The following is a 26,613-nucleotide window of genomic DNA, read 5'->3' on the forward strand; positions in this document are numbered from 1 at the left end:
GAAATGTTAAGCCGATTGCATATGCAAGCAGGATACTAAATGATAAGGAAAGAGAACAAGATATAAACATGTTAGAACTCTCTGGCATAATATTTGCTTTAAAAGCATTCCGACACTACATCCTTTTCAAAAGATTTATATTACACACCGATTCCAAATGTATTCAAAATTTACGACAATCAACTGCCCTCAAAGGCCGCCTTTGGCGTTTTTCACAATTTCTGTCCGACTACGATTTCGTCATTCAACATCTAAAGGGAACAGACAACAGTGCCTCGGACGCCATTAGCCGTAACACGAGGATCCAAGATGAAGCTTTTTCTCCTCTCCTGGAAGATGAAATTGTATCTGTTTTGAGAACACGTGAATTTGACCTTGCCAAAGAACAACAAGCAGACCCTTTTCTCAAAAATATTTACCTACATTTAATTGGAAGTAAAGAAGCCGACCCTAAATATGACAGAACCAGCCAGCAATTCCGTCTTCTAGATGATATTATTTACAGGAGGACCCGAAGTTCAGACAAACAAGAAAGGCTACTGACTTGCATCCCACATGCATTACAAGATATATGGTTCGAACAAGTGCACTCTTCTCCACACGCTCTCAACCATTTTGGATACTATAAAACATATGCCTATGCGAAGGACCGTTATTATTTTCCTTCCCAGAAATCCTTCATCTACAAGAAATGCAAAGAATGTGAACAGTGTGCACGACTTAAGCAGTCCCGCCAACCAAAGCACTTTGAACTACAAACAAGGACTTCTCTGACACCTTTCCAAATTATCGCCTTGGACCAATGCGGTCCATATGTCACATCAGGACCAGAGGGACATCGCTACGTGATCACGTGCACTGACGCAGCCACGCGTTACGTAGTAGCCGCACCGACACATTCTCTCACTGCTGAAGTTCTGGCGGATTTTTTGTACACGAAAATCATATTACCATTTGGCTTTCCAGAAAAAATCATAGTGGACCAACTTCCAGGTCAAACTTCAGATTTATTCAAAGAATTGGCCAACAAATTCCAAATTGAACTAAGCTTTGTCAGCCCAGGATTTCATCAGAGCCTTGGCTTAGTTGAAAAAACGCAACAAACGCTGGAAGGAATGATCAAATTTTATGTCAATGCCAAACACAATAATTGGTCCAATTTCTTACCAACAGCGGTCTCAGCTATCAACAACACGCCGCATTCATCTGCACGGTACTCACCTACTTATTTACTGATGGGTTATCATCCCCGCACCTTACCGGATGCGATTTTTCAAACCCCGCCGCAGCATGTGAGCAATTATGAACGGCTGGAACACATGAAGCTTTCGCGTCGATTTGCACAAGATAATCTCCTCAAACGCCACAGAACGGACAAGGCACGGCTTGATCCTCACTATTCTCAAGCAGCGTTTAAATCTGGCGATCAAATACTTTTGTGGAACGATCGACGCTTATCAAAGACGTCCAAAGCGTTTTCAGGCAAGTACGAAGGCCCGTTCACAGTAATCGAGCGACTTGACAAAAACCATTACAGAATTGAAGGGATCAAGCAAGGAAAACGGTTTGAACAAAAGGCAGCATCGGTCAGGATGAAACTTTACACACCACAAATGGTAACTCTCGATCAACCACGTACAGAGGAAGATAATGTGAATGCCTTAAAGTTACATTCAGGAGTGCAAGCTTATATCCCTCGTACTCTAGAGGGACTTTATCTGGAAGAATTCACAACTAGTGAACTTTATATATCAGAAGTTGACAACACTGCAAGAAACATTGAAACACTGGCAGTATAAAACAGCTACTTCCTAACGAAGACGATCATCATCATCATCATCCTTCATAGTTCCTCGCCGCGACGAAAATTCGAACAGAAATAGTAACAACTCCTCAACTATATATTTTACCTCGCTGAATAACGCGTATAAATTATGCTTCTTCTTATAAATTCTGCTATTTTTTCTCTGCACCAATAACTCGCAGAACAAGAAGAAAATTAAATATATCTCGTACACGCGACAGCACTCGCCGCAACATTTTTTTTTCTTTCTCATACAAGATTGTGCCGACCCTTTGTCACCGTGACGTCACTTTATGATGTGATTTTACACAGAGTAGGATGGAATTCTGAAGACGATACCGTAGCAACACGACCTTCTGCTTCGGCAGCATTTTGTGTACGTAAACAAAGCGCACGAACGCGATGAATATCTACTGCATATGGGAAGAGAGCTCACGTGTTCTCACTGTTGGCGGAGACAATACGCTATGCACCAACGCTGTAAAATTCTCATTTTGTGACTTTTCAATAATTCATAACTACCTTCAACACGCCAAAATGCCTTTACAGAGCATGTACGGGCCAACGTCTTCTCCACCTTTTCTCTTCATATTTCTTCAATTCATATAACTTCTTACATATAAACGGCAATATTACCAATCTAATTAATGTATGACAGCATTTTAACTTCTAAATTTTTATGGTGCAGATGTGTCCCAGCTATCGATGAAGCGAACTGAGAGCGCTGCATCGTTAAAAACCGACCAAACTCTCACACAGAAACACATTTTTTTTTTACTGATACGACACACAACTCACACGATTTGGACAGAAATACCAAATCAAGTCCCTACCTCTTCTTGTTACATCTGCCATTTTTATGACACATATTTACATTAACTGGTATTACATATTTGATACTCTCACTTCATTTATTTTTTCTGAAGACTTTTCATTGTGTTTTGCTATAATCGAATGCATACTATGTATCTAATCTTATTATTTACACCCTGATTAAATTTACCATTTGCTCCTGTTCACGCTCAAAATTTTATTTTATGACAAACTAAACACTGATAGTAATCATCATTTGCTGTGTCATCACTAATGTACCTTCTCATAGATCTAAGGTGAAGTCTTTTCCCCAGAGTACATCCAGAAGTCATCCATAAGTGGCAAGCAGATTTCGCATCGAATTAATATTGTTCCTGAACTTTTCTTGCGAACATATTTTGTCTACAATCAACTTATTTGTGTATTCTTTTCAACATTTGAGACCTACTAACTTATCTTCGGTTCAGTGTTACCAGTGATATATTTATTCAAGTGTTTTCACAGTGTCACGTACATGTACGTCGTGCGATGAGATGCCGCTGAGACTACCTTAATTCCCAATTTAGGTTCCATCCGCTTCGGAATACATGACAGAAAAGTGTTACACTTCAATTAGTGTATTATTATTTGTTACGTTCTACAGTGCACTACATAGGCTACTTGCCTATTGCCCTACGACGAATCATGTTATATACGGGGTGTAATCATTTATTCAGGGACTGGTCTTTGTACATATTTAATCATATCTTAATATTTTTTGTCAATAAAGAAATGTGATTGTCCCCTGGCCAATCCCATTTCTTTTCAGGGGGAGGTGGCATGTCACGAGCCGGAAATAAAATGCTGTGTAATCAAAAACGCCAGCAGTCCCCGGGTGACGAGAGGTCGCCGAGAGAGTCTTGGTCGAGGGAGCGAAGCGCGAAGTGTGTTGCGAGTGACAGTGTTAAGTCGGTCCATTTAAAAGGTTTGGGCGAACCCACTGAGGACACCTTCAATGGACCGATAGAGCGCCAAGTCGTGACTCAACCGAGGAACCTCGAAGGAAATCAGGTACAGTGGTGACACTTTGGGTTTATTATTGTCAGTGTTTAGATATCTTGCTGGCTCGTGCGTGATCTCCCCACCCCCTCTCACTTGTGCGATTCTATTAAATATTGGTAAAAAGCAATGAGAGTAATTTATTCCATTCTTCATACACACATCCTCTTGCAGCCAAGCAGTTTACGCCGGCGAACGGCCTAAACGTAACACAGGTCCGTAGCCAAAATTTTATTTATCCCTTACCAGCAGCCGCCATCTAAAGGCGAAAAAGTGGGCGAGTAGAAGCCTCGAAGATGAATTTCTCAGTACGAGATTACAACTTATTGTACTTGTTAATTCTGCTAAGGAAGTAAAATTAATTACCACTATACACAATTTAAATTAGATATTTGTATGATTTCGGGTGGGGTGGCTTCAGCCCCCCGAACCCTCCCCCCGGCTACGTGCCTGTTTGTGCATAAAGTGGACTTGAAACAACAACTCAACGGAAAGTCTTCATTAACAACAATAACTCACATTAGGCGCTGTTTTTCTTCCTTGGCCAATGGGAGAGGCAAGGTCCCTCCCGACCACCCTAGTGACCTTCTGTACAGAGCGAGGAACACAGCTGGAATAATTTTGTCATCCAAATGTCCGCGAAGGACACACGACAATGGGATTGTTATGCAACACGTCAACAATGAATTCGGTACTTGGAACTAGACAGACAGGTGAGGAATTCGAGGAATGTGACAGGAAGTGGCAGAAGACTGCGAATTGTCCTCCCGACCGGATGTTTCAATTCTTCCATAATGGCGGTGGATCTCACGCGGAACTTCGTGTTTGGAGACCGGCAAGGAATGGTTTGCACGCAACGGCTTTACCCATCCCCCCCAAGACCTATGACGCACTCCCCCCAAAAAGGTAGAACACTCGCCCCGCCCCATTTATGCCGAATTATTTACTCAAATTATTTTGGTCATACAAAATTGCGGAACAATATAATACAGACATATTTAAGCAATATATGTTTACTTTAGGTACTTTAGGCTCACTTTCATGTTTGTTAACATAAAACGTACAAAACTGCTCAGGCTCACTACCATTGTTAGTGTACTGAACCTTATTCTTAACAGTTCGTATGCTTGACTAACCTACTATTAATACGAGTACCACGCCCCCCTCCATCCAAACCGATTCTAAAGGCATAAGAGGTGGTGTTTCATTTCAACACTATCGCCGCGATCACGCACAGGTAGGTAGACAAACTGTACATAATAACCAAAACTAAAAATCAATCAAACGAAACGTCCCCCCCCCATTTTTGTGTGAAGATATATACAAGTAGAATTGGTATAAAATTTTGTCCCCCTAGAAAATTCCCATGACGCAAGCGCGTCATGAAACCCTACTGTGGTCACCCCTGTTACCAAGATGAGAAGAACCACGGCAAACTCGCGAACTAAAGTGGACAGTCATTTGTTTTCTCCTCGCGCCGATCGATCCCGTTTCGCCTATCAGCACCTGTCTCAATAAGATGTGACAGCTGTCCGCCATTTTAGGCGAAATTAGGTATCCCGCTTCGCCTAAGGGAAATATTGCAAGTGAGGGAAATCTTGACGGTGAGCAGTGTAAACAACAAACAATTCGGAACATGCCCGATGACAATTACGAACAGTCACGTGGGCCAAATAATCAGGTGTTGCTCCTAAAAAGGAGCCTTGTCATACAATCTAACAGTCGGGGGCGTTTGTCGTATTTTGATTTGATTTGATTTTATTTAGTTTATTTTACTTCGCGTTTTGTGCCTCTTGGCTAATTTGCGAAGATGGGGATGAGTGATGAAATGATGAAATTGATGAATGGACATTCACAAACAACCAAGCCCAATCGGGATTCGAACCTGGGGCCCTTGGCGTCGCAGCGCGATGTGCTAACCCCTCGGCCACAGGGTCGTGCGTTTGTCGTATTTAAAATAAAATAAAATATACACCTAACCTAACCTAACATAACCAGACCTGTCCATTTTCTATTGGCTAGACCGATCGCAGAATCATGTGTGTGGCATGTAAGAGAGCCAAGTATGACTTAACATAACAAAACAGAGCAGAGCACGTATCTCCGTTTCAAAGACCGTTAAAATTCCCTCAATTAAAATATTTCCATTTCAACCAGTTTAGGCGAAAGTGGATCATTGTAGAAGTTTTCTTCTTCACTATTCCTTTATCTACCTGCACCCATTATGAAAATAAAATAAAATTATTTATTGGCCAATTTTAATGTTTACGTCACTTTTTCTTTTCAGGTGCACAACATTGTACTGTACCCGGATAAACACTCTTGGTGTAAAACGACTCCGATCAAGCAGGTGGTTGGTTACCCCGGGTGCTCGTCCATCGAAATAGACAACAACGTGTGTGTGGGAACGTGCTTCAGCTATACCATCCCAAGGACCCTTCCGAGTACCCCAGGAGAGGTGATAGTGCCCTACTGTGACTCCTGCCAGCCGTCAGAGGTTGTTTGGAAACAGGTAACTACATCATCTTCCCATACATACTTTTGATGTTAGATTCTTACTGTTCCCTTACCTCTTCCACACATCTAAAGCCCGAATCACACGGAACTGGATTTTCAGTAGGAATGCCTTAGTTGGCGCTCGACTGGCTACCCATTTGCTACTTTTCGCCTCACACAATACTTGTTACCGTACTTGTCGATAGACTTTTGTTCCCATAAGGCATTGCGCAGAGCAGACAATCTGGAGAAGATGGACGAGCAATTTGAAGAATATTGTAGGAGAATTAATGCTTTGTGCTTTTATTAAAAATTAAAAAGAAAAGTATGGACTAGAAATTGGCTCGAAAAAAATATGGCAATCAATGCGTATCGAACAAGCTTTTTGATGAACTCGGGGATGCATATTCATACATGAGATTCGCAGGATTCATTCACACGCACACGCACACACACACACAAAACCATTTAATACACTTGTAATAATAAGTAATTTAATTTTCAACTAATCATATTTGTCACATACACAACATCTCATCGTTTTGCACAAATGCCTAATAAATATTAATGAAGTGAACACGAATGCACTGCACGTCATCTCTCGGAAACCACAGACAAAAGACTCTCCATTGCAAACTCACAGATTATCTTCACATGGCCAAACTTTGCTCTGGTTGGCTGTTCCATAGAATCCAGTCGAGGAAAGCCAGTAGCAATTAGAACATGTCCTATTCCTCCAAACCAGTAAACAGCCAGCCAGTCAGCCGTCACATCCGGGCAGGTAGCCAGTTCAGCGCCAAATAACTGAATATCCAGTTCCGTGTGATTCGACCTTAAGTTTACGTTTGGTTTATTTTATTGTTGTTGTTATCATTATTTGATACTAACACACAGTCGCGGTGATTAGGGGGCCAGTTCACACCTCCACTTTTTACCACTTTTGCCCTCGCACTATGCTAAATCTTATCTAACAAGGTAAAGTAAACTGTCCTTGCCCCTCCCCCAGTTTTGGCACCTTGCCCCCCTAGTTTTGGAACCCGTCGCAGCCACTGCTAACACAGTACTAATTCCTTAAAATTGATCACTTTCACACATCGATGTTACAATTTGGCTGGCATGGCAATGGCACAACTGGTTTTAACACATAATTTATTTCTACAGAATTATTTCAAGGAAACAACATTTACAAGGCAGCGCATCAAACGCCAATAGAGTGATGTGAATGTTTATTTTAGAAAAGTGTTTGCAAAAGTCAGTTTACCCATACACAAATTGAAGTTTATACACAAAATTCAAGTATACATACAAAATACAAATAGATACACAAAATTCCAGTTTCAGTGGTTTTGTTCAAAGTGTCCTCCATTGTTTGCAATACACTGTGTGCAACGATCAACAACAGAATTGCAAATACGATGCAGTAAACTTGTATCGTTGTTGATGACATGAAACGCATTGATAATTGAGTCAGTGCATCCAAATCTGCCGGTGATGATAAGTATACCATATCCTTAACAACTCCCCACGAAGCAAAATCGCATGACGTTAAATCAGAAGAACGCGCAGGCCAATCATTGGTACCATGGTGTCCTAGCCACTCTTCAAATGCGTCACCTAAAGAAAATCGAACATCACGCCCATAATGTGGAGGAGCTCCATCTTGCTGCAATACAAAACAGTGACCTGAATAAGTGGGGTTCTTTTCAAGTTCAACTAACACAACATCCTGCAGCATCTCGAGATAAGATTCCGCAGTAACATGTGCATCAAAGAATGTGCTTTTTGGGTTAACTGACTTTTGCGCCACCTGCTATACATGCCATCTTTGAACATTAAAGAAAAGTTTCCGAAGCATAAATTGTGGTGTAAGGGGTGGTGTTTACGGAAGGCATCGTACACCCTGTATTGCATTTTGCAGACTAACGAGGCTCTGACGTCTGGACTCAGCCAGTATAATCCTCCGTTGTGTCTTGTCCTTCCATCCATCCATTTCATTTCATCACTATTCATACCCATCTTCCGCAATTAGCCGCAAGTGGCATAAAAACGAGGTAAAAATAAATCAAATTTTAAAGAGCGTAAATCCGCTATCAATTCAAATACGAGTATTTGTCATTTCTTCTGATAGAGTCTGGAAATCAGTGAAAGTATTGTGAAATTTCTATGAGGTGACCAGGAGTCTTGAATAATTCTTCTGAACAAAAAAGTCCCAGTTTTTAAACAAAATTGAGAAAAAACGTCAAGTTGTTTAGACACATTAATTTTGTAAATTATTGACTATTAAAGAAAACATGATTCCAATGTTAAAATGCTATCTGCAGATTGGAATGGACGCGTCGATGTGTTCAGCCGTGGTGGAATGTCTCTCTCTCTCTCTCTCTCTCTCTCTCTCTCTCTCTCTCTCTCTCTCTCTCTCTCTCTCTCTCTCTCTCTCTCTCTCTCTCTCTCTCTCTCTCTCTCTCTCTCTCATCCGTCCTTCTTCCATTTCGGTTATTTTAGGCGTTTTTGTTCCTACATTTTGAGTCAATAATAATAACGGATAAAATAGAAGAATAGGCAAGCAGAAACTTTAGTCAGGAATCTAATCCAGGACCCCTTGAGTTCCTAGCGCGTTAACCATTCTGTCACAGATGGCAGCACCTTCTCTGTTCTGTTTCCCTTTCAGAATATGAAAGAGAAACGGAAGCCCTAATTTTAATTTCTTATGAATGTATTTATTTATTTGTTTATTTAATTACTTCCACCAACAGATAGGGATGAACGATATCGGAAATTTGAATTTCGGATATCAAGAAAATATTACGATATTTTTTCCGTATCGTGATATCGGCGATATATCGTCTCCACAATATATGTCGCCAAATATCGTGACGATATATCGCCCAACACTACAACAGAGGTAAAACCTCCAATTCCAGCGAGAGAGAAAAACATTATCTTTAAGATAATGGATGCAGGTACTGGGTTCTCGCCGTATACGGATATTTTCGGAACCAAGTTGCAAAGATCCCCAAAATATCCATAGCTAAGAGTGAACAATATTGTATGTTGTAGCCTGCGAACTTTCTTATAAAATGTGCAAGCCGAGATAAAACTTTTGTGACTACAGCTTCACGTTAGAATAATTCGACGTAGAAATTATTGACGTTATGATGCGTGAAACAGAAAATTGCACAAAGTTAGCGGCGGTAGTCACGTGACCAGTTACATACGTCATAATTAGAAAGTAAATATATTTCAGCTGGTCGATTAATTGAAAGTTTATGAAGAGTTTATGAAGCTTCTTAATTAGATATGTTGTTGCAAGGAAAGATCTGGACGATTTCAACACAGGAAAAGATTCCCTCATTTTATTTGCACACCACTTCCTGAAAGTTTGTAAACTAATTTCACACGAGAGTAAAAATGGAGATGTCCTTGCAAAGTACAGGGTGTTCTGTAAGTATTTGGATGGCGCAGTGATAGTGTCGTCGCCTTGTAATCAAGGGGTCCCGGGTTCATGGACGTCCGCAGGATTTTTTCTAGGGAGGGGCGAGCAAGGTAATTTTTTTCCAGAGGGGCAAAGGACATATATTTTCCTCCAAAATAGTGATGTCCCCTAAAAAAACACTGTTTCAGTCTGAAATTATCATGTTCCTTCAACGAATTTATAATAATTAACATAAATTACTGTGATTGAAATGAAATTATGTGTGAATTATATAATTTTTAGGTACACATTCATTTTCCAGGGGGGGTGGCCCCCCCTTGCCCCCTTCCGGACGCCCATGCCCGGGTTCGATACCCGGCGGAGGCACATAGTGGTTCGGATCCAACTTTAAACTGTAGGTCCAGTCCCGATTAGCCTTACTGTACATAAAGTGGACGTAAAACCCCAAATCAATCAATCAATGTAAGTGTTTGGTTTATTTTACTTCGCTGTTCTGGCACCTAATCGCGAAGATGAGCATGAGTGATGATTATGATGAAGCTGATGAAGGGATATTCACAAAGAGCACACATGCCCAGGCCGGGATTCGAACCCGTGACCCATGGCGTAGTAGCGCGCTGTGATAACGCATTCCGCTACGAAGGTCGGTCGGCCTACAAGTATGGAAACCACCATTCAAAGTACAAACGGGATAGTGAAACAAGAGCAAAACATACATAAAGGGGCGGGGGGGATCAGGTATGGTATGCGAACAACATGTCGGCCATCTTGAATTCAAATTAAGTTTTTAAATTAAAATAGTTATTCTTGTATATTAATAATGACCACAATTAATATTATTATTGATGTTGTTTCTACTATAGAAGATTTACCAATTAACTATTATCCCGCCTCAAAAATTTCTGTCGACGTTTATGCTGACAGCATATTTTCACGTAGTGATATGCTCTCATAAACCTTCGCTCTGTAGATAATGATCTGCGAGTTGCAAGGAGGCTAATGCCTGAATCGCACGAGGCTAGATCCCCTGCTGAATTTTGCAGTTGGACTTGGACTTCGCTTCACATGATACTTGTTACCGGACTTGTCAGTATAACTTTGTTCCCACAAGGCACTGCGCAGAGCATACAAGATAAAATTATGGACCGATTTGAAGAACGTTGTAGGAGAATACTGCTGTTATTAAAAATTAAAATTAAAGAAAAAAATATAGACTAGATATTGGCTGGAAAGAAAATATGATAATGAAGGTAACTCAATAAGCTTTTTAATTAACTCGGGTATACATGAGATTCGCAGGACTCATTCATTAAAAAATGTTCGACTAAATATGTCAAAAATGTAATACACTTGTAATAATAAGGATTGTCATTATCAGCTAATCGCATTTGTCGTGTACAAATCTTACCGCTTCGGATAAAGTCCTTAATATTAATGAACACGATGAATTCACATGTATGTTATTTTTTCTTTCATCGAGCAGCGAACAAAAACAAGGAACACAGGAAAAAAAAAACTTTTTTGCCAAACTCACAGATTATCTTCACATGACTAAACTTTGGCTGTGATTGGCTGTTCCACAGAATCTAGCAGAGAAAGCCAGTTGCAATTCGAAGCACGGTCTAGTCGCCAAAATGAGTATAGCAGCCAGCCAGGCAGCCATACCAGCGCCAACTAGGGCATTCCTACTGGAAATCCAGTTGCATGTGATCGGCCTTTGTGGCTCTTATGAACTTGGTGTGAGGAAAAGATTGCGTCTAATGTGGCAGAGGGAAGCCGACGCCTCAAGGAGGCCGAGAAATAACGTTAACTCAAGCACCTCGTGGAGCGCCTTAGTGAATGAGCCTTAATTGGCCAGACAAACAGGTGCGAAAGCCAATCGCAGTTCCGGAAGTGTATTGCGAGAGGCAGAGCCTTGAACTCCTCTCCTTTGTATGGATGTGTACAGTATTCCTTCCTGGATGAGAGAAACACAAACAGCAAATACCAACAGTTGGCAATGGCGTTGTGAGGGAATGCTAGGCTCTTGCGATCCGTAAGAAAAGTGAACCAAGCATGTCAATGACAAAAATACATCTTGACTACAAAGTTTTTATACCTAATACTATACTCGGGCCACTGTATCTCCCCGCTTCCATTCACAGCGCAGAACAGGTATTTCGACAAAATCCCGTTTCCCTGTTGGCTGCTTCGGGGAGGAGGGTTTCTAAGGTTGCCGCTTCTTGCGCAAACAGGGGAGTAGCGGTAGGCCTAATTGGCTGCTTGACCGCATGTTTCTTCCTAGGTAAACGCGGCAACAGAGGACCACTGCCATAAAGGCGTTTCCCGCGCCGGCTGTTACGGTGGCAGTAACTCTAACATAATACACTAATACATACATACATACATACATACATACATACATATATATATATATATATATATACTAAAGGTATTTTCTACTGTTACGGCAGCCAGTCCTCATGCTGGCAAGGGAAGTGGGGAGCAGGGTAGCGACCAATCCAGCACGATAAGAAACGCAGAAGCCAGTAGAAAGAGGTACACGAAGTACTTCCTACCGCCGCGTCGTAACTCTTGGCGCCACCGCTGTTGTCTGGTTGGTCTGCGGCGTAATCCCTCTCTCTCTTTCTAACTCTCTCCCTCTCTCTAACTATCTCTCTCTCTCTCTCTCTCTCTCTCTCTCTCTCTCTCTCTCTCTCTCTCTCTCTCTCTCTGTTCACTATATCTTGTTCTCGGGGTGTTAGGGGTGACCCTGTCCGAAGACATCAACATGTCAACCCCCCCTCCATGTAATACGTGGACTGCATTTTGCAGACTAGCGAGGCTCTGGCGTCTGGACTCACAACCAGTATAATCCTCTGTGGGGCTCGTGTTGTGTAGTCCTTGTATGTTTGTGATTCTCCTTTCATCCATTTCATATTTTCGCCATTCTTCCTCATCTTCGCGATTAGCCAAAAATGGCAGAAGAGCGAAGTAAGAGAAATCAATCCATCAACTAATATCTCTCTCCCTCTCTCTCTCTCTCTCTCTCTCTCTCTCTCTCTCTCTCTCTCTCTCTCCCTCTATCTCTCTCCCTCTCCCTCTCTTTCTCTCCCTCTCATATTCTCTCTCTCTCGCTCTATAACTCTTTGGGCCTCCCGCAAATTTTTTTCTCAAGGGGGCAGAGTCACAGAAAATTGTATTATTAAAATTATATTATTATTATTGTTTTTATTTTTATTGTTATTATTATTATCATTCTTACATTACTATTACTACTACTACTGCTTATGTTTTTTTTAAAATTACATACATTTGTAATTTCCATATTCTGTATATCTATATGCAATTTGCATAACTTGTGATAGTTCGGCCCCCCTTTCCCAGGGGGTTGGCTCCTTTTGTTGGCCTGTTGACATTCCTGAAGTTTATGGCCCTCACAACGGCAGCCCCAACAAATTAACTTTGCAGAATTTTTATTGGCCCCCGCTTGTTCAAAAGTTGCATCAAGAGAGGGTCTCTTTTGACCTACGGTTGCGTCACCGGCAATGCCCCTTCTTTGTAAAACGGTTGTATCACAGCCCATGATCCTTTTTCTTAAACCTGGATTGAGAGAGCATATGGGTAGCTGGTCACTCTCGGTTCCCCCTACGCTTGTTCTGGCGGACAAGGCCAAATGTTTTGCCCCTGTTCTTTGTGAGGTGTCCTCTTCAGTGTTGCAAACTTCAGAAAAATATAATTCAGTCTCACCGGCGAGCGGTGAAAAATAAAGCCTTCCTGAATACAACCTCCTCTGAACGATGGCGGCTTCAGATGCCAATTCCTTCGAAGTATGAAATTGCATTCCATACAATTGCCTTCGGAAACTAGGGTGTGCATGAGATAGAATATGTTCGATGACTTCACCTTCGTCTGCCTCTTTCTGCCTCATAGAAAAGAGTTTTCTCATACGACGAATATACAATACCAAAGATTCTTCCCTAATCTGGAATCGATTCTGAATCAACCTTGTTCCGCAACACTCCACCCTTACCGGGCCGCTTCTGGCAGGAAAAACCCAAATAAACAACTAAATAGGCTCGTTAGTCCTGGGTTCCCATCCCGTTCCTCACCAGAGCGCTCGGAACCAAAGAATCAATCACAGGCAAGAACTTACTGAATTAATGTTGCAGGGTGACTGCTGAAAACTCGCAGAAATGGGCTTTATACATTTATTTACAATTCAACAAAACAAGGCTCGGATTCTTCCAATAATTCTCTAATTTACATTACTTACATTTCTCTAACTTGAGCCCCACGGCAGAACTGCCAAGTGGAAACTAAGCATCGGCAGAACTGCCTCGGGATGCTTTTTCTCATGGGAGGCCACTGGAGACCGAAGATCACTCTCCCTTCTGCTATCCAGTTCATAAACACTCTCTCTGTCCTTTGTCAGAGGCCATATTTATACTTCCTCCCGCGTCGCTTGGGGGAGGGCTGAAAGTTCAAATCTTATTGGCTCTTTTAAACTACACAGAACCATGGAAGAAACCCAAGCATACAGAATCATACACAAACACAAATAAGAAACAAAAAATAAATACTGTTTGTAACAATCTGTCAATTTCATTCTTATAATCTACAGAATAATATTCTTCTAAAAAAGCATTTTCAAAGCTCTTGAAATCTTCAAACGAGCGTGAAAATCTAAACCAATCCCCTGCAGCCCTCCTTAGCGAAAACGGAAGAATCTTGCCAAACAATGACTTCTCCGAAATATGCGACATCTTTATAATTCCGCAACTCCTGCAAATAATCATGCGGCGAAATCTTGTCATCGCTCCCTGTGAAGACTGGAATCGGTAAATTTGACTTATCGAGAATTTTCTGAACTTTTTTCTTCTCTTCCTTATCAGTCTGCTGTTCAGTGCGCGATAAAGCAAGATTATTTTATTCCCTAATAATTTCCTCCTGAGATTTATCGCTTATATCCTGATTACCCAATAGCTATCCAAGCAAATCTCTATCAATTTGTACTGCCATTTTTTTCTGCTTTACTTTTTCCACTACGTAATAACATTCACTTGTGTACGATCTTCGTTGTAAAAATTAAAAATCTATCCGTCCGTCAGTCCGTCTATCTTTCAAGCCTATAGACCTGACGACAATTTATACAACAAGATATATCCTGGACAATGGAGCCTCCATATGTGAAAGTTCGGTCCCCCTTTCCCTCGTTTCTATCCGGCCCTATGGATTTCTTCCTACTTTAATCCCTCAATCTCTCCTTTCACCTCACCCTGGCTGCCAAGCGAGCAGATTATTTTTGCACCGGAATTACAAAAGGGGGGTTTCACATAATAATTTATATTTTTAGTCCCTGGTTCGTTACACATGTACAGCAAGCGAATATACAACTGGTTTTAAATGGACAGTACCGTAGTTCCTTGAATCATAACATTCTAGTAGGATATATTGGTTTATTATACGTAGTTATATATATATATACATATTTACATTGCGTTTCCATGTGTGTTTTGCATAGACCAAATTAACAAATCTCTAAATCAATATAATTGCGCACCTATGGCTTAACCATCGGCACTTCCTTTACCATCTCTGCTGGCCTACCCTCAGCTTAAATGATATTCCGTTCCTTACAAATGCGTTTCCTTACGCCTTCAATCTTTCTTTTGGGCATCTATTATTCAATACGGAAATATCCACATAATCAAAGCTTTTTCTAAAAGGGGACTTGAGACAGCAACAGGGGTTGGCTTAACCAAATGCTACATTATTATAACCAACCTAGCCACCATAAGTGGAATAAACTTGAGGAGACGTTCCTCTTTCGTCGATCAATGGGGAAACACTGTTTTTTTCTGCTAAAGCCCACTGTCCTTTTTTATAGCCGGGGTAAACGTCCGTGGACGTGGACACCGTAGCGTTGGAAAATTCCACTGCAACGGTCTATTTACCCAGCCGGGGAGGTAAAAAACAGGGGAATCTAAAATCCAGCAAAGCACAATCCAATAAGCATATACAGGATGGGAAATAACCTTTTGCTAGGGGTCTGCAGGAAAAAGTAACAACAATTAAGAAATTATGGTAATACCAAATGTTTACTACGACAATTGTGGTTACAAAAACAAAATTAAAAGTTAGTTCACGACAAACCACCTTGCTTCAAGGCAAATGCTAAAACCAAGACCTTCTTCGGCGAAGTGGCATTGACTTCTTCAGCAGTTCTGAATGGCCGGGTGCATCACCGGACCTGAATGCAGCGGAGCACTTTGGGGCTATTCTGAAGGACGCAGTTGAGTCCTTGATGATAGTGGAACGCGGACCGGACCGCTATTCCCAGCCAACACTCCTTGCACATCTGGAACAAGTCCTCCGTGACATGGAATGGAATACGGACTGTTTGCGAATCTTCTGAGCTCCTACCCTGATCGTCTTCGTGCTGTGAGAGAAGCAAACGGTGGACATACTAACTTTTAATTTTGTTTTTGTAACCACAATTGGTGTAGTAAACATTTGGTATTACCATAATTTCTTAATTGTTGTTACTTTTTACTGTGGGCCCCTAGCAAATGGTTATTTCCCACCCGGTACACTTACATGCAATAATAACATAAAAGTACACTCATGGAAACATATTACTTAACCCTACACCTTGTAGCTGGCCAGCAATTAATTATTACAATATACCAAAACCAGTAATGGTCAATCCGACGATTACAAACTGTATAGTTAACATTAATTCATGTAGGACAAAAAGCTGTTTTTATAGTTAGATAACACTGGGGAACAAAAAGAAGATTTTATTTTGTGGCATAAAGTTTAATAACAGTTTCAGCACACAAAACAGATGTGATTGCCAATTGTATGATTGGTTCAGTTAAATTGACTCGTTATAAAAATAAACACACCATGGAAAATGTAGGAGGTAAAATTACTCCATGCTTTTATCGGTAATATCGGAATTTGATAATGGGCTGAAATTCCCATTAAGAAACTTATTTATTTATTTGTAAATTGTTGCTAGGCAACTTATGAAGCATTGCTAGGCAATATATCCAATATATTTCTTAATGTTGAATTTTGTAGTATAACTAAGCGAAATGCGTTTAATGTGAATACATTGGAAATATGAGTTCCTCACGTAGTAAGTGTTTCAATAACCCAATTTTTTTTTGCTATATATGTGGAATATATTGTCTACCATCACAGGGAATAAATATCACGGATGTAGTGAGAGATTTGTAACAGGCTTATTTTGCCAAAAATCTGGGACAACAGAATAAAAAAATGGGCCCCACATATAGTTTGTAAAACTTGTTTGGAATCACTTCGTTATTGGGGCCAAGGCGGACGAAAGGGACTCAAATTTGGAGTGCCCATGACATGGAGTGAACCAAAAAATCATGTTAATGATTGTAATCACAAAAAGAAATATTAAATTGTTGTTGGAAGTTCATTTATACGTCTTATGTTTCCGCCATTTTGGTTTAGTTGCATTTATTTCATAAATTAGAGCCAATTCAGGAAATGTATTATTATATCATTATTCAGCAGCATGAAATCGCCCTAGATTAGCTCTCAAACACTGTGCCGCAATTTCACTGTTTCCCAGTGCAATCAGTGTCAAATAGACTGTAAGCTTAAATGTAACCCTATTTCAAATAATAATAATATTAGTTGCTGTAACTTACGACCTGTAAGTAACAGAGAAACAATATTTTTTGTTATAAAATATACTATCTACAATTTCACGATTCGAATTACATTAACTTTATCCATGGGTGGGCGCCAATGCTCGTCACCTCCCTAAGTGCTATTAATTAATAATATGCAAACAAAATTTTCCTAATTGATCATGATTAACTAGTTCATATTATCTGTTGATTAAACACATCTGTGATACTGGTACTACTTCGGAAATCTTAGGACTCGCCTATTGTTTTATATTTCCTATAACAGAATCTATCACGATCTCTTTACAATATCAAAATATCCATGGCATATAAAAAGTATAAAAATGTGACTGTTGCTGTGTTTGCTGTAGCATGTGGAAATTTCCGCTGACAGCTCTCCACGGAATATGATTGGCGCTTTGATACTATGCAGTTAACTGCGTAGACTATAATTGTCAGCTAATTTCGGTAGCGTCCTCTTCTTCCTAAACATTATATTTTTAGCATAGCTCTTCTTTATATACTACTGCATGCACTTTTGTAAAATACTCCTTGGCCATCGTCATCACTCTTTTGACGTCACGAATTATTCACGACAAAGTAAATCATATGACTCCTCTGAATCAACACCGCGATACAGTTTATCATTTGTTGAAAATTTAGTCACCCTACTTCGCCTTGAGAGTACCACAATTGGAAACAATTATCAAATGTCCACTCATCAAAGTGTGACGTATATTCCCACATGGTATAGTAGAAACAAACACGTAGTCATTAATCCTTCAACTATTTTCTCGAACACAAACATCAGCATAAATGTCAACGAATAATGATGTCATTGTCATTGTATTTTTTTATTGTCTAAATTTCCTGTCACACAAACGGCATGGTTACAGCATGCAAAGTTAATTGGACTAAATCTATTGTCTAGTGCTTTTTGAACTATCCTTATTCTAACACTACGTCTTCATGCGAAATTTCTTTTGGCGGTGGTGGGAATCAAACCTACTAAAGACCACGCCTCCCTCTAATTGGTGGAGTAATTGGTTAAAGCACCGGATTTGTTGTAAAATCACAGGTCTTTCGTTACATTGTCACTAACATTCAGAGAACTACAGAGTGGTCCATAAGTCACGACGAGGTTTAAATAGCTAATAACGTTTTTGTTTATTAAGTATTTTTATTTAGTTTTAGTTACAATAAAGTTAAAAGCTTGGAAATTTATTCACATTATGTATGGAAAATCACATCCTTTAAATGAAGCCCATTGTTGGTCTCGCAAAGACATGTTCTTTCTACGGCAAGTTCCATGACAGCTGTTAGCGTCTCTGGCTGTAGTGTTCCAATTTCTGTGGGCTACAATTTCTGAAAAAGAAAAAAAGGAAAATACAAAATTAATAATCATGAAAGTTATTAGCTGTTAAAATCCCATCGTGTCTTATGGGTAATCATGTCGTCCACTGAGATTGTAAATGTTATATGACCGATTTTTCATTTTTTCAGGAGATCCGTTTAAAGTCTGACATGATATATTTATTGAACCTTGGTTTGTCACCTTGCGCTAAAAGTATGTATGATTGCAAAGGCTGGTATGTTGAAGCCTCTCGAAAAAGATGTAGTTATTTCGTTAGGTATTTATGCTGTAATTAATAATTGAAATTTTAGATAGAACAATTACACGCAACACTAGCTTTGATTTGAGAGTGCCAATGTTCTTTCTATCTACCAGATATAACACTGCATTCTGGAAACGAGATGGAGATGAAAAAATTTCATTATAAATTTATCATTCGGTATGATTCCATTATTATTCTATTTTTTGTCTGTTAACAAGACTGAAGACCATTACTGTTGCTAAGCAGCTTACACAAGTGACTGAAGTTAGAATGCAAGTGGTTTATCTCATACTCGGATGACGCTTGTGGTTGGTTGAGAAAATTGTCCTAAGCTTTCATTGGCTGTTGAAGTTCGCATTCTCGTGGCTGCTTCCAAAGTCTGTACATAACCCAAAAAGACTCTCAATATATCAATATTGGTTGTATGTAGGCATCAGATTATAGCAGATGAAACAATTGCATCTTAAATAGACCACAGCCAAAATATCTCGACTTCTTTACAATTTGGAGATAGAACATTTGCATTCTCAATGGACGATGTACTAAACGGCATGGTGTTGATGACACACAGCCCGCGAACAAATGCTAGGATGATACTAATTTCTTTCATTTTCATCGGCCAGGTTACGTTGGATTGCAGCGATGAGGTGGACGCAGAGAATTTGCAGAAGCGAGTGCAGATCATCACCAACTGCAGCTGCACCACCTGCGACGCCGACGATAGCCACGTCACTTCCGGGGATGGCGACGACGGACTCAAGTCCCTGGACGTTCCGGAACTGATGGACCTGATGATGGTGACGCACGGGAAGAGCAACAGTCACGGCACCAGCGGCAACAATGGCATCCACAACCACCGCTTGAAGCAGCACTCACATCACCAGAACAACGGGCAAGGCATCATCATCGAGAAGGAGAAGTACCAGCAACTTATGCAGAAGCTGAAGACACGGAAAGGCGACCAAGACATTGTGCATCTACTGCTCAAAGAAAACGACAGCACGGACCCTCATCTTGACGAAGATGAGACGCTGAAGAACGTGAAGAAAGAGGAAGAACACGCTGATGTTAAAAGCAGCGAAGAGGACACCAGGGAGGCACCTACTCTAGAAGAGCATCGCATTCTAGAAGACTCCATGCGCATTCCCGAAGATGGGGATCCGACGTTGGATGTTGCTTCGGATAACTTCAAACCAGCTCAAGAAGGTGCCGAGATCAGTTACCATGACAACTTACTTCCTGCAAAGGATGAACATAACGATGAAAAGGAAGAAGAATTTTGAAAATCGGAGATTACACTCAATTAGAAAGCAAAAATGATGACAAGAAAGGAAAGATTTTTTCAGTCAACTCAGTGTCTTCGTACATTTTTTAAACGTGATATCACAGTATTCGATTTAAATTGCAGTTTACGCGAGGATGATTCTAACTGCATTTAACTTCCGTACTGCGTTGAAAATAATAACTCACAATACTTCCGCGAAATCGTTTAAAAACTCAAAGACAAAGTTAAAAGTAATTTTTAATTATTCTACGGGCCATAAAATCAGTCTATTTTTGTTATAAGGGCACCGAATATAGTCTCCCAGTGAATAAGCTTATAATATAGATTTGTATAAGGATTATTTCTATAAGCTTTTTGTCATTTTTTTTCGATTAGGTTACGTTTAGGCTTACCTAATATGTACTTCCACTTCAAGCAAACTTGCAAGGCCAAGAAGAGGTTAATGTGTAGATTATTTGTATATAAAGAATATATATATTACAAAAGTGTATGTATAATGAATCCAAAACGAGGCTAAGACAAATATCCCAGTGAAATGTCTTTCGAAGGATAATGTACATAGCGTAATCTTACGAAAAACCTATGTTTCGAAATAATTATTCGTTTTCATGAGTAGACTGAGTCCGGAATGTGGGTCATGGTTTACTTGACATCAAATTCCACCCGTCCGTCAAGTTTGTATATGGATAAGACGCTTTATGTCAGTCATTTGTTACAGATAAGCTAAACAAATGTCTCATGATCTGGTGCTAAATGTTCCAAAATATAGCGAAACGCGAAACACAGGTCTGTAATATCTACGCTTGTCAAATCCAGAATAGTTCGTCATGAAGCTTTCCGTCAATGTACTCAACTGTTATAAAGTTGTACGTCATACTTGATCATTATTAATTTGCACTTATTGTATATTGAAATGTGAAAAACAGAAATAGTAGCATCAGAATTGAGTAATCGACTTTGCGACCTGTTTATAATTTAGGAAATTTACATCAATGTATGCGTATGAAAGAAAACAGATTTCAACATATTTTGCGATAACAAATTAATTCTATATTAAGCATGAATGAACGTTAAAAGTGTAAAACTAATGAGAATAATGAAATATGTTTGCAACGAAGGCAATACTTAATTTAATGTAGAGAGTAACTTTATTACATGAAGCCATTATACATGCTTGGTGCTATTTTCAGATTACAGGTTAACTAACTTCCATACCACTTGTTATCAATAGTAATAACTAACTTTATAGTTACTTGGTGATGTAAGTTTGATGTATATTTAGTCTTTCGAGTAGATTAACACAGTCAAGAGACAGTACAGAATGACATCATTGTATAGATTTACCTATCCCTAATTTTAAAGACACAATCATAGTATTTTTAATTTAATGACATGGTTACATTTGGACATATAATTTAATACTCCCTTGTTTCTTCATTTTGCAGAGAAGATTTGTAAAACCACTTTTGTGCCGTTTTTATTTTGCATTGTTACATTGAAAAAGAGGCATCTTTGTCAAATTTTTTTTAATTTTACGGTGAATGTAATGAGAAAACAGAGATTCTTGAGGAATAGATTAGGTTTCTACAATATGATTTCAATATTTTTTTAAAAGATGGGAGATTTAAGTTTATTTATGAGATTTGTCTGGGATCTATAGTGAAGACGCCACAAGGTCACTGCGGAACAGATGCCACCATTCAGTCAGTCAACCATTCTCCTCATTAGACAAGAAAACCCTAGAAATTAATTGAGCTTTCATACGATATGCAAATATTCTGATACAAAATATTATGGATCTCCATTCAGTCTTCATTAGCTTAATTTCCAATACGACCGAAATTAAATTTACATTTTAGCCAATAAAATGGATACACTAATCGAGCGGGCCAATAGTTGAACACGGGCTCTGGAGGAACCCAATAGGAATGTTCTTGTAAGGTGTGTGTATGTGCGCGTTTGGAGCTGAATCTAGAGAAACACTTGATAGTGGGATGTCAGGATAATGGAAGTAAATTTAAGCATCTCTGCGAACGATACTTTGTAGCCCCTTCCAACAACTCATGTATAACTCTCAAAAATCAAAACGATACCGAGAAGTAGATCAGAGTGGCCAGTCTAGGACTATGATAAAATTCAAGTATAATTCCCGGTTTTCAAAGCGAACTTTCTACAAATTCAAGGGTAAAAGCAGATGTTTTCTCTATTTCAACCTTACGTATTACCGCTTCTTACCACCCACACACATACACACACACACACAAATATATTAACAATATAAAGGGTCTGCCTTTATGTATACAATTTATCCAAAAGTTCTAATTCATTTCAATGGTGTATATATATTTAATTTAAGGTGCGGAGTATACATTTGCCATTTCACATACTCAGGCTAGAAATACATCTACAAACACAAATCACGGTATATAGTAATCTACGACAAATTGTTAATTGTAAAATTTACGTAATCAACTTGGAGATATCTTGCATCTTCGGCCTGTCAGATAGATTGTTCTGCCAACACCACTCACAAAGTACACAGATTGGGAAAATTATGTTTCATTTTTATTTTCCATGCAGCTTTCTTTTCCTTCCTGGGACATAAATAGATATGCATAAATTCAATAATATTTGGATTAATAAAAGGTGCAATTTTTCACGTCAACATAGAACATTTCAAGCACAATTCACGCATAATTCCCGGAGCCAATAATTCACGCATAATTCCCGGAATTGAAGGAATTCCTGGTAAGTAGCCACCCTGTAGATACATCTCTATAATTTAAAGAGAGAAAGGGGACTCGCGGTTGCGTTCGAGGCTTTAGTGTGATTTAAAAGAAAATACACAAATAAAGTTTACTTTTATTATGCAACTCCTCCACACATACCAGGTGAGCATCTTTCCTTTTTATTATTTGCTCTTAAACAACCTCAAATCTTAAATCGAAACAAAATTAAAAACAAAATTCATAGTAAATGGAAATTGAAGTTTCAACATAAAATATTAAAATATCTTTTTTTTTATTCAAAAAATGAAGTTACTGCCAGAAGTAAAAAAAGCGGCCGTTTAACCCCCTTTAACGATACGGAAAATTGTTATTTTTCGAACTGGAGTTATATTACAATATTGTATTAGAAATGAATGTAAAACTGATTTGTTGTATATACAAGGATAATTTGTTTTTATTCGTGATACAACCTTGTAAATTAAAAATGGTTAAACTTTTCCATTAAATGTATAAAACGATGTAGATGACTTAAGATGTAGATAAATATGTATTTCTTTAACATTTTTTCCAAGAAGTGTGCTATTTTCTTTTTACAAAATAAAATATTTTTCGTTAAGTATCATGTTGAAATTAATGTTTATACGTAAGTGTTCCGTTTTAAATTGTTTTTACACTACATTATAATGTACCGCAGAAGAAGTCACTGGAAGATTTAATTAAGAATAATGATCCGCACTGCTGTATCCGAACCTTCATTATCCAAATCCATTTCGATCCGCTCATTCCTAATCCGACCCACTGGATAATGTGTCTCGAGCAGAAATGTAACCCGGATCCCATTGATTACAAGGCACCTACATTAGCGTAAGGAAAAGGAAGAAACGAAGAGTTTAATAGTCTAGTGAGGAGACATGTTCTAGTTTAGAAGGATTTATATTCAAAACAGGAGTTTACAGTAAGATTCTATGTCGTCGAAGCTGAGTGAAGTACTTCAGTACGTTTTGAATATAAATGCTTCTAAGACTCAGAATAACGCAAATCCTAATTCACCAAGAAACAACAAACAAACAAACAAAATTCAACCCTGGCTAATGAAACAACTCTTTCTCCGTTTGACTCTTCACTACGTTATTTCACCCTTGACTAGGAACACGAAATAGATAACAGGAATCAATATAAGAATGAACAAAACACATGTAATGTAATTGGTTACTGGCATCAGCACATGAAACGCAAATGAGTGAAACTGGCCTCAGTGGCGGAGTGGTTATCAATGCGGGAAACGAAGCCAGGGGTCCCGGGTTGGAATTCCGACCTGGGCCTGTGAGTGGCCATCAATTTCATCATATCATCACTCATCCTCATCTTCGCGATTAGCCAAAAGTGGCAGAAAGCGAAGTAAAATAAATAAAAAATAAAACTGACGTCAGAACTAGGGATGGCCAGATCCGGATCCTAGCTGATCCGAAATCCGGATCCGGTTGGTTCCGGATCCTAAAATTTTTCGGATCCGGATCCGCGGATCCGGAATTTTCAGATCCGGAACTTTCGGATCCGGATCCAGAATTTTCTGATCCGGATCCGTTTTGCCATCCCACATGCGCTTCTTTGGAAAGTAAGAATGTGCTTATAACATATTGTTACCTGCTAATATACATATATATATAATATACATACACACACATATATATAGTGTGTGTGCGCGCGTGCGCGATTTGTAATTAATTAATACACTTACAAGGGAGGTCTAAGTCTCCCCCTCCGATTTCCATGAAACTTGCAGGTCCCAAATGAAGAAATACGTGTTTTTTTGTTTCGGCAAAAAAATTGTTCTAGGGGGCAACCACCTCTCAAATGTCAAGATTAGGACAAATTGAAGTGGGGATCTGACCCCTGTGTTCCCCTCCGATTTCCATGAAACGTGGCAGGTGTATAGTAGGGATGGCCAGATCCGGATCCTAGCGGATCCAAAATCCAGATCAAGAACTTTTTTATTTTAATTTCTAGAACTGTAACTGTAGAACAATTGTATAATTTTTGTATAACATTTCTATCTTGTTATATGTGTTAAAGGTTTCATCCTGGAATGGAATGTCTCACATCTATGTGTGTTTTCATTCCCCCCCCCCTCAAATGTCAAGATGAGAAGAAATTGAAGTGGGGATCTGACCCCGAAACCACGGAAATATGGCATAGGAAGAAACAGGGGGCATACGGCCTCTCTATACACCTGTCAAATTTCATGAGAATCGGAGGGGGACACAGGGGTCAAATGATCCTCACGTCAATTTGTCCTCATCGTGACATTTGAGGCGGGTTTTGCCCCCTAAAACAGTTTTTTAGCCGAAACAAAAAAAACACGTATTTCTTCCTTTGGGCCCTGCCAAGTTTCATGAAAATCGGAGGGGGACACAGGGGTCAGATCCTTACTTCCATTTGTCCTCATCTTGACATTTGAGGGGATTTTGCCCCCTAAAACAGTTTTTAGCTGAAACAAAAAAAACACGTAATTCTTCCTTTGGGCCCTTCTATACACCTGCCACGTTTCATGGAAATCGGAGGGGGACACAGGGGTCAGATCCCCACTTCAATTTGTCCTCATCTTGACATTTGAGAGAAGGTTGCCCCCTAGAACAATTTTTTTGCCGAAACAAAAACACACGTATTTCTTCATTTGGGCCCGTTTATACACACACCTGCCAAGTATCATGGAAATCGGAGGGGGACACAGGGGTCAGATCCCCACTTCAATTTGTCCTCATCTTGACAATTGAGTGGGTTTCGCCCTTTAAAACCGTTTTTTAGCTGAAACAAAAAAAAAAAACACGTATTTCTTCCTTTGGGACCCACTATACACCTGCCAAGTTTCATGGAAATCGGAGGGGGACACATAAGTCAAATGCCCACTTAAATTTGTCCTCATATTGACATTTGAGGGGGGGGGGGTTGTCCCCTAGAACAGTTTTTTAGCCGAAACAAAAAAAACACGTATTTCTTCATTTGGGCCCGTTTATACACACACCTGCCAAGTATAATGAAAATCGGAGGGGGACACAGGGGTCCGATCCTCACTTCAATTTGTCCTCATCTTGACATTTGAGGGAGTTTTTGCCCCCTAAACCCGTTTTTTAGCTGAAACAAAAAAACACGTATTTCTTCCATTGGGCCCCACTATACACCTGCCAAGTATCATGGAAATCGGAGGGGGACACAGGGGTCAGATCCTCACTTCAATTTGTCTTCATCTTGACATTTGAGGGGGTTTTGCCCCCTAAAACAGTTTTTTAGCTGAAACAAAAAAACACGTAATTCTTCCTTTGGGCCCCACTATACTGCCAAGTTTCATGGAAATCGGAGGGGGACACTTAGATAACCTCCCTTGTTAGTCTTACACTTTGTAATTATTTAACACTGCATATATTATAATGTTTTATTTTAATTTGTAGAACTGTAACTGTAGAACAATTGTATAATTTTTGTATAACATTTCTAACTTGTTATATGTGTTAAAGGTTTCATCCTGGAATGGAATGTCTCACATTTATGTGTGTTTTCATTTCCAATACATTCGAATGAATACATATTCGTTTCAATGGCATTTACAAAATCACCTCTGACATGTGTGCACGAGTGTGTTAGCCGATGCGTAGCAAAGTATTTTAGGAACAACACTTGAAAAAAATTTTTTTAGGTCTAACTAATGAAAAATTTCTTTGTAATCGAAGATCATAATACCTTTTAAGGTGT

At 39.4% G+C, this 26,613-nt stretch overlaps 1 protein-coding gene across 1 annotated transcript in view; it reads left to right on the forward strand.

The window, feature by feature from the left end:
• LOC145998696 (uncharacterized) overlaps positions 1-23,473 on the forward strand; it is a 149,989-nt gene extending 126,516 nt beyond the window's left edge. The window contains exons 3-4 of the mRNA XM_083135174.1: positions 5,943-6,167; positions 19,476-23,473. Coding sequence (XP_082991300.1) covers positions 5,943-6,167; positions 19,476-20,135 — 885 coding nt within the window. The 3' untranslated portion in view covers positions 20,136-23,473. The remainder of the gene's footprint in view (positions 1-5,942; positions 6,168-19,475) is intronic.
• Positions 23,474-26,613: the final 3,140 nt, after the last annotated feature.

Source organism: Lepisma saccharinum, chromosome 14, assembly GCF_977018435.1.
Source record: "Lepisma saccharinum chromosome 14, izLepSacc3.1, whole genome shotgun sequence".
NCBI lineage: Eukaryota > Metazoa > Arthropoda > Insecta > Zygentoma > Lepismatidae > Lepisma > Lepisma saccharinum.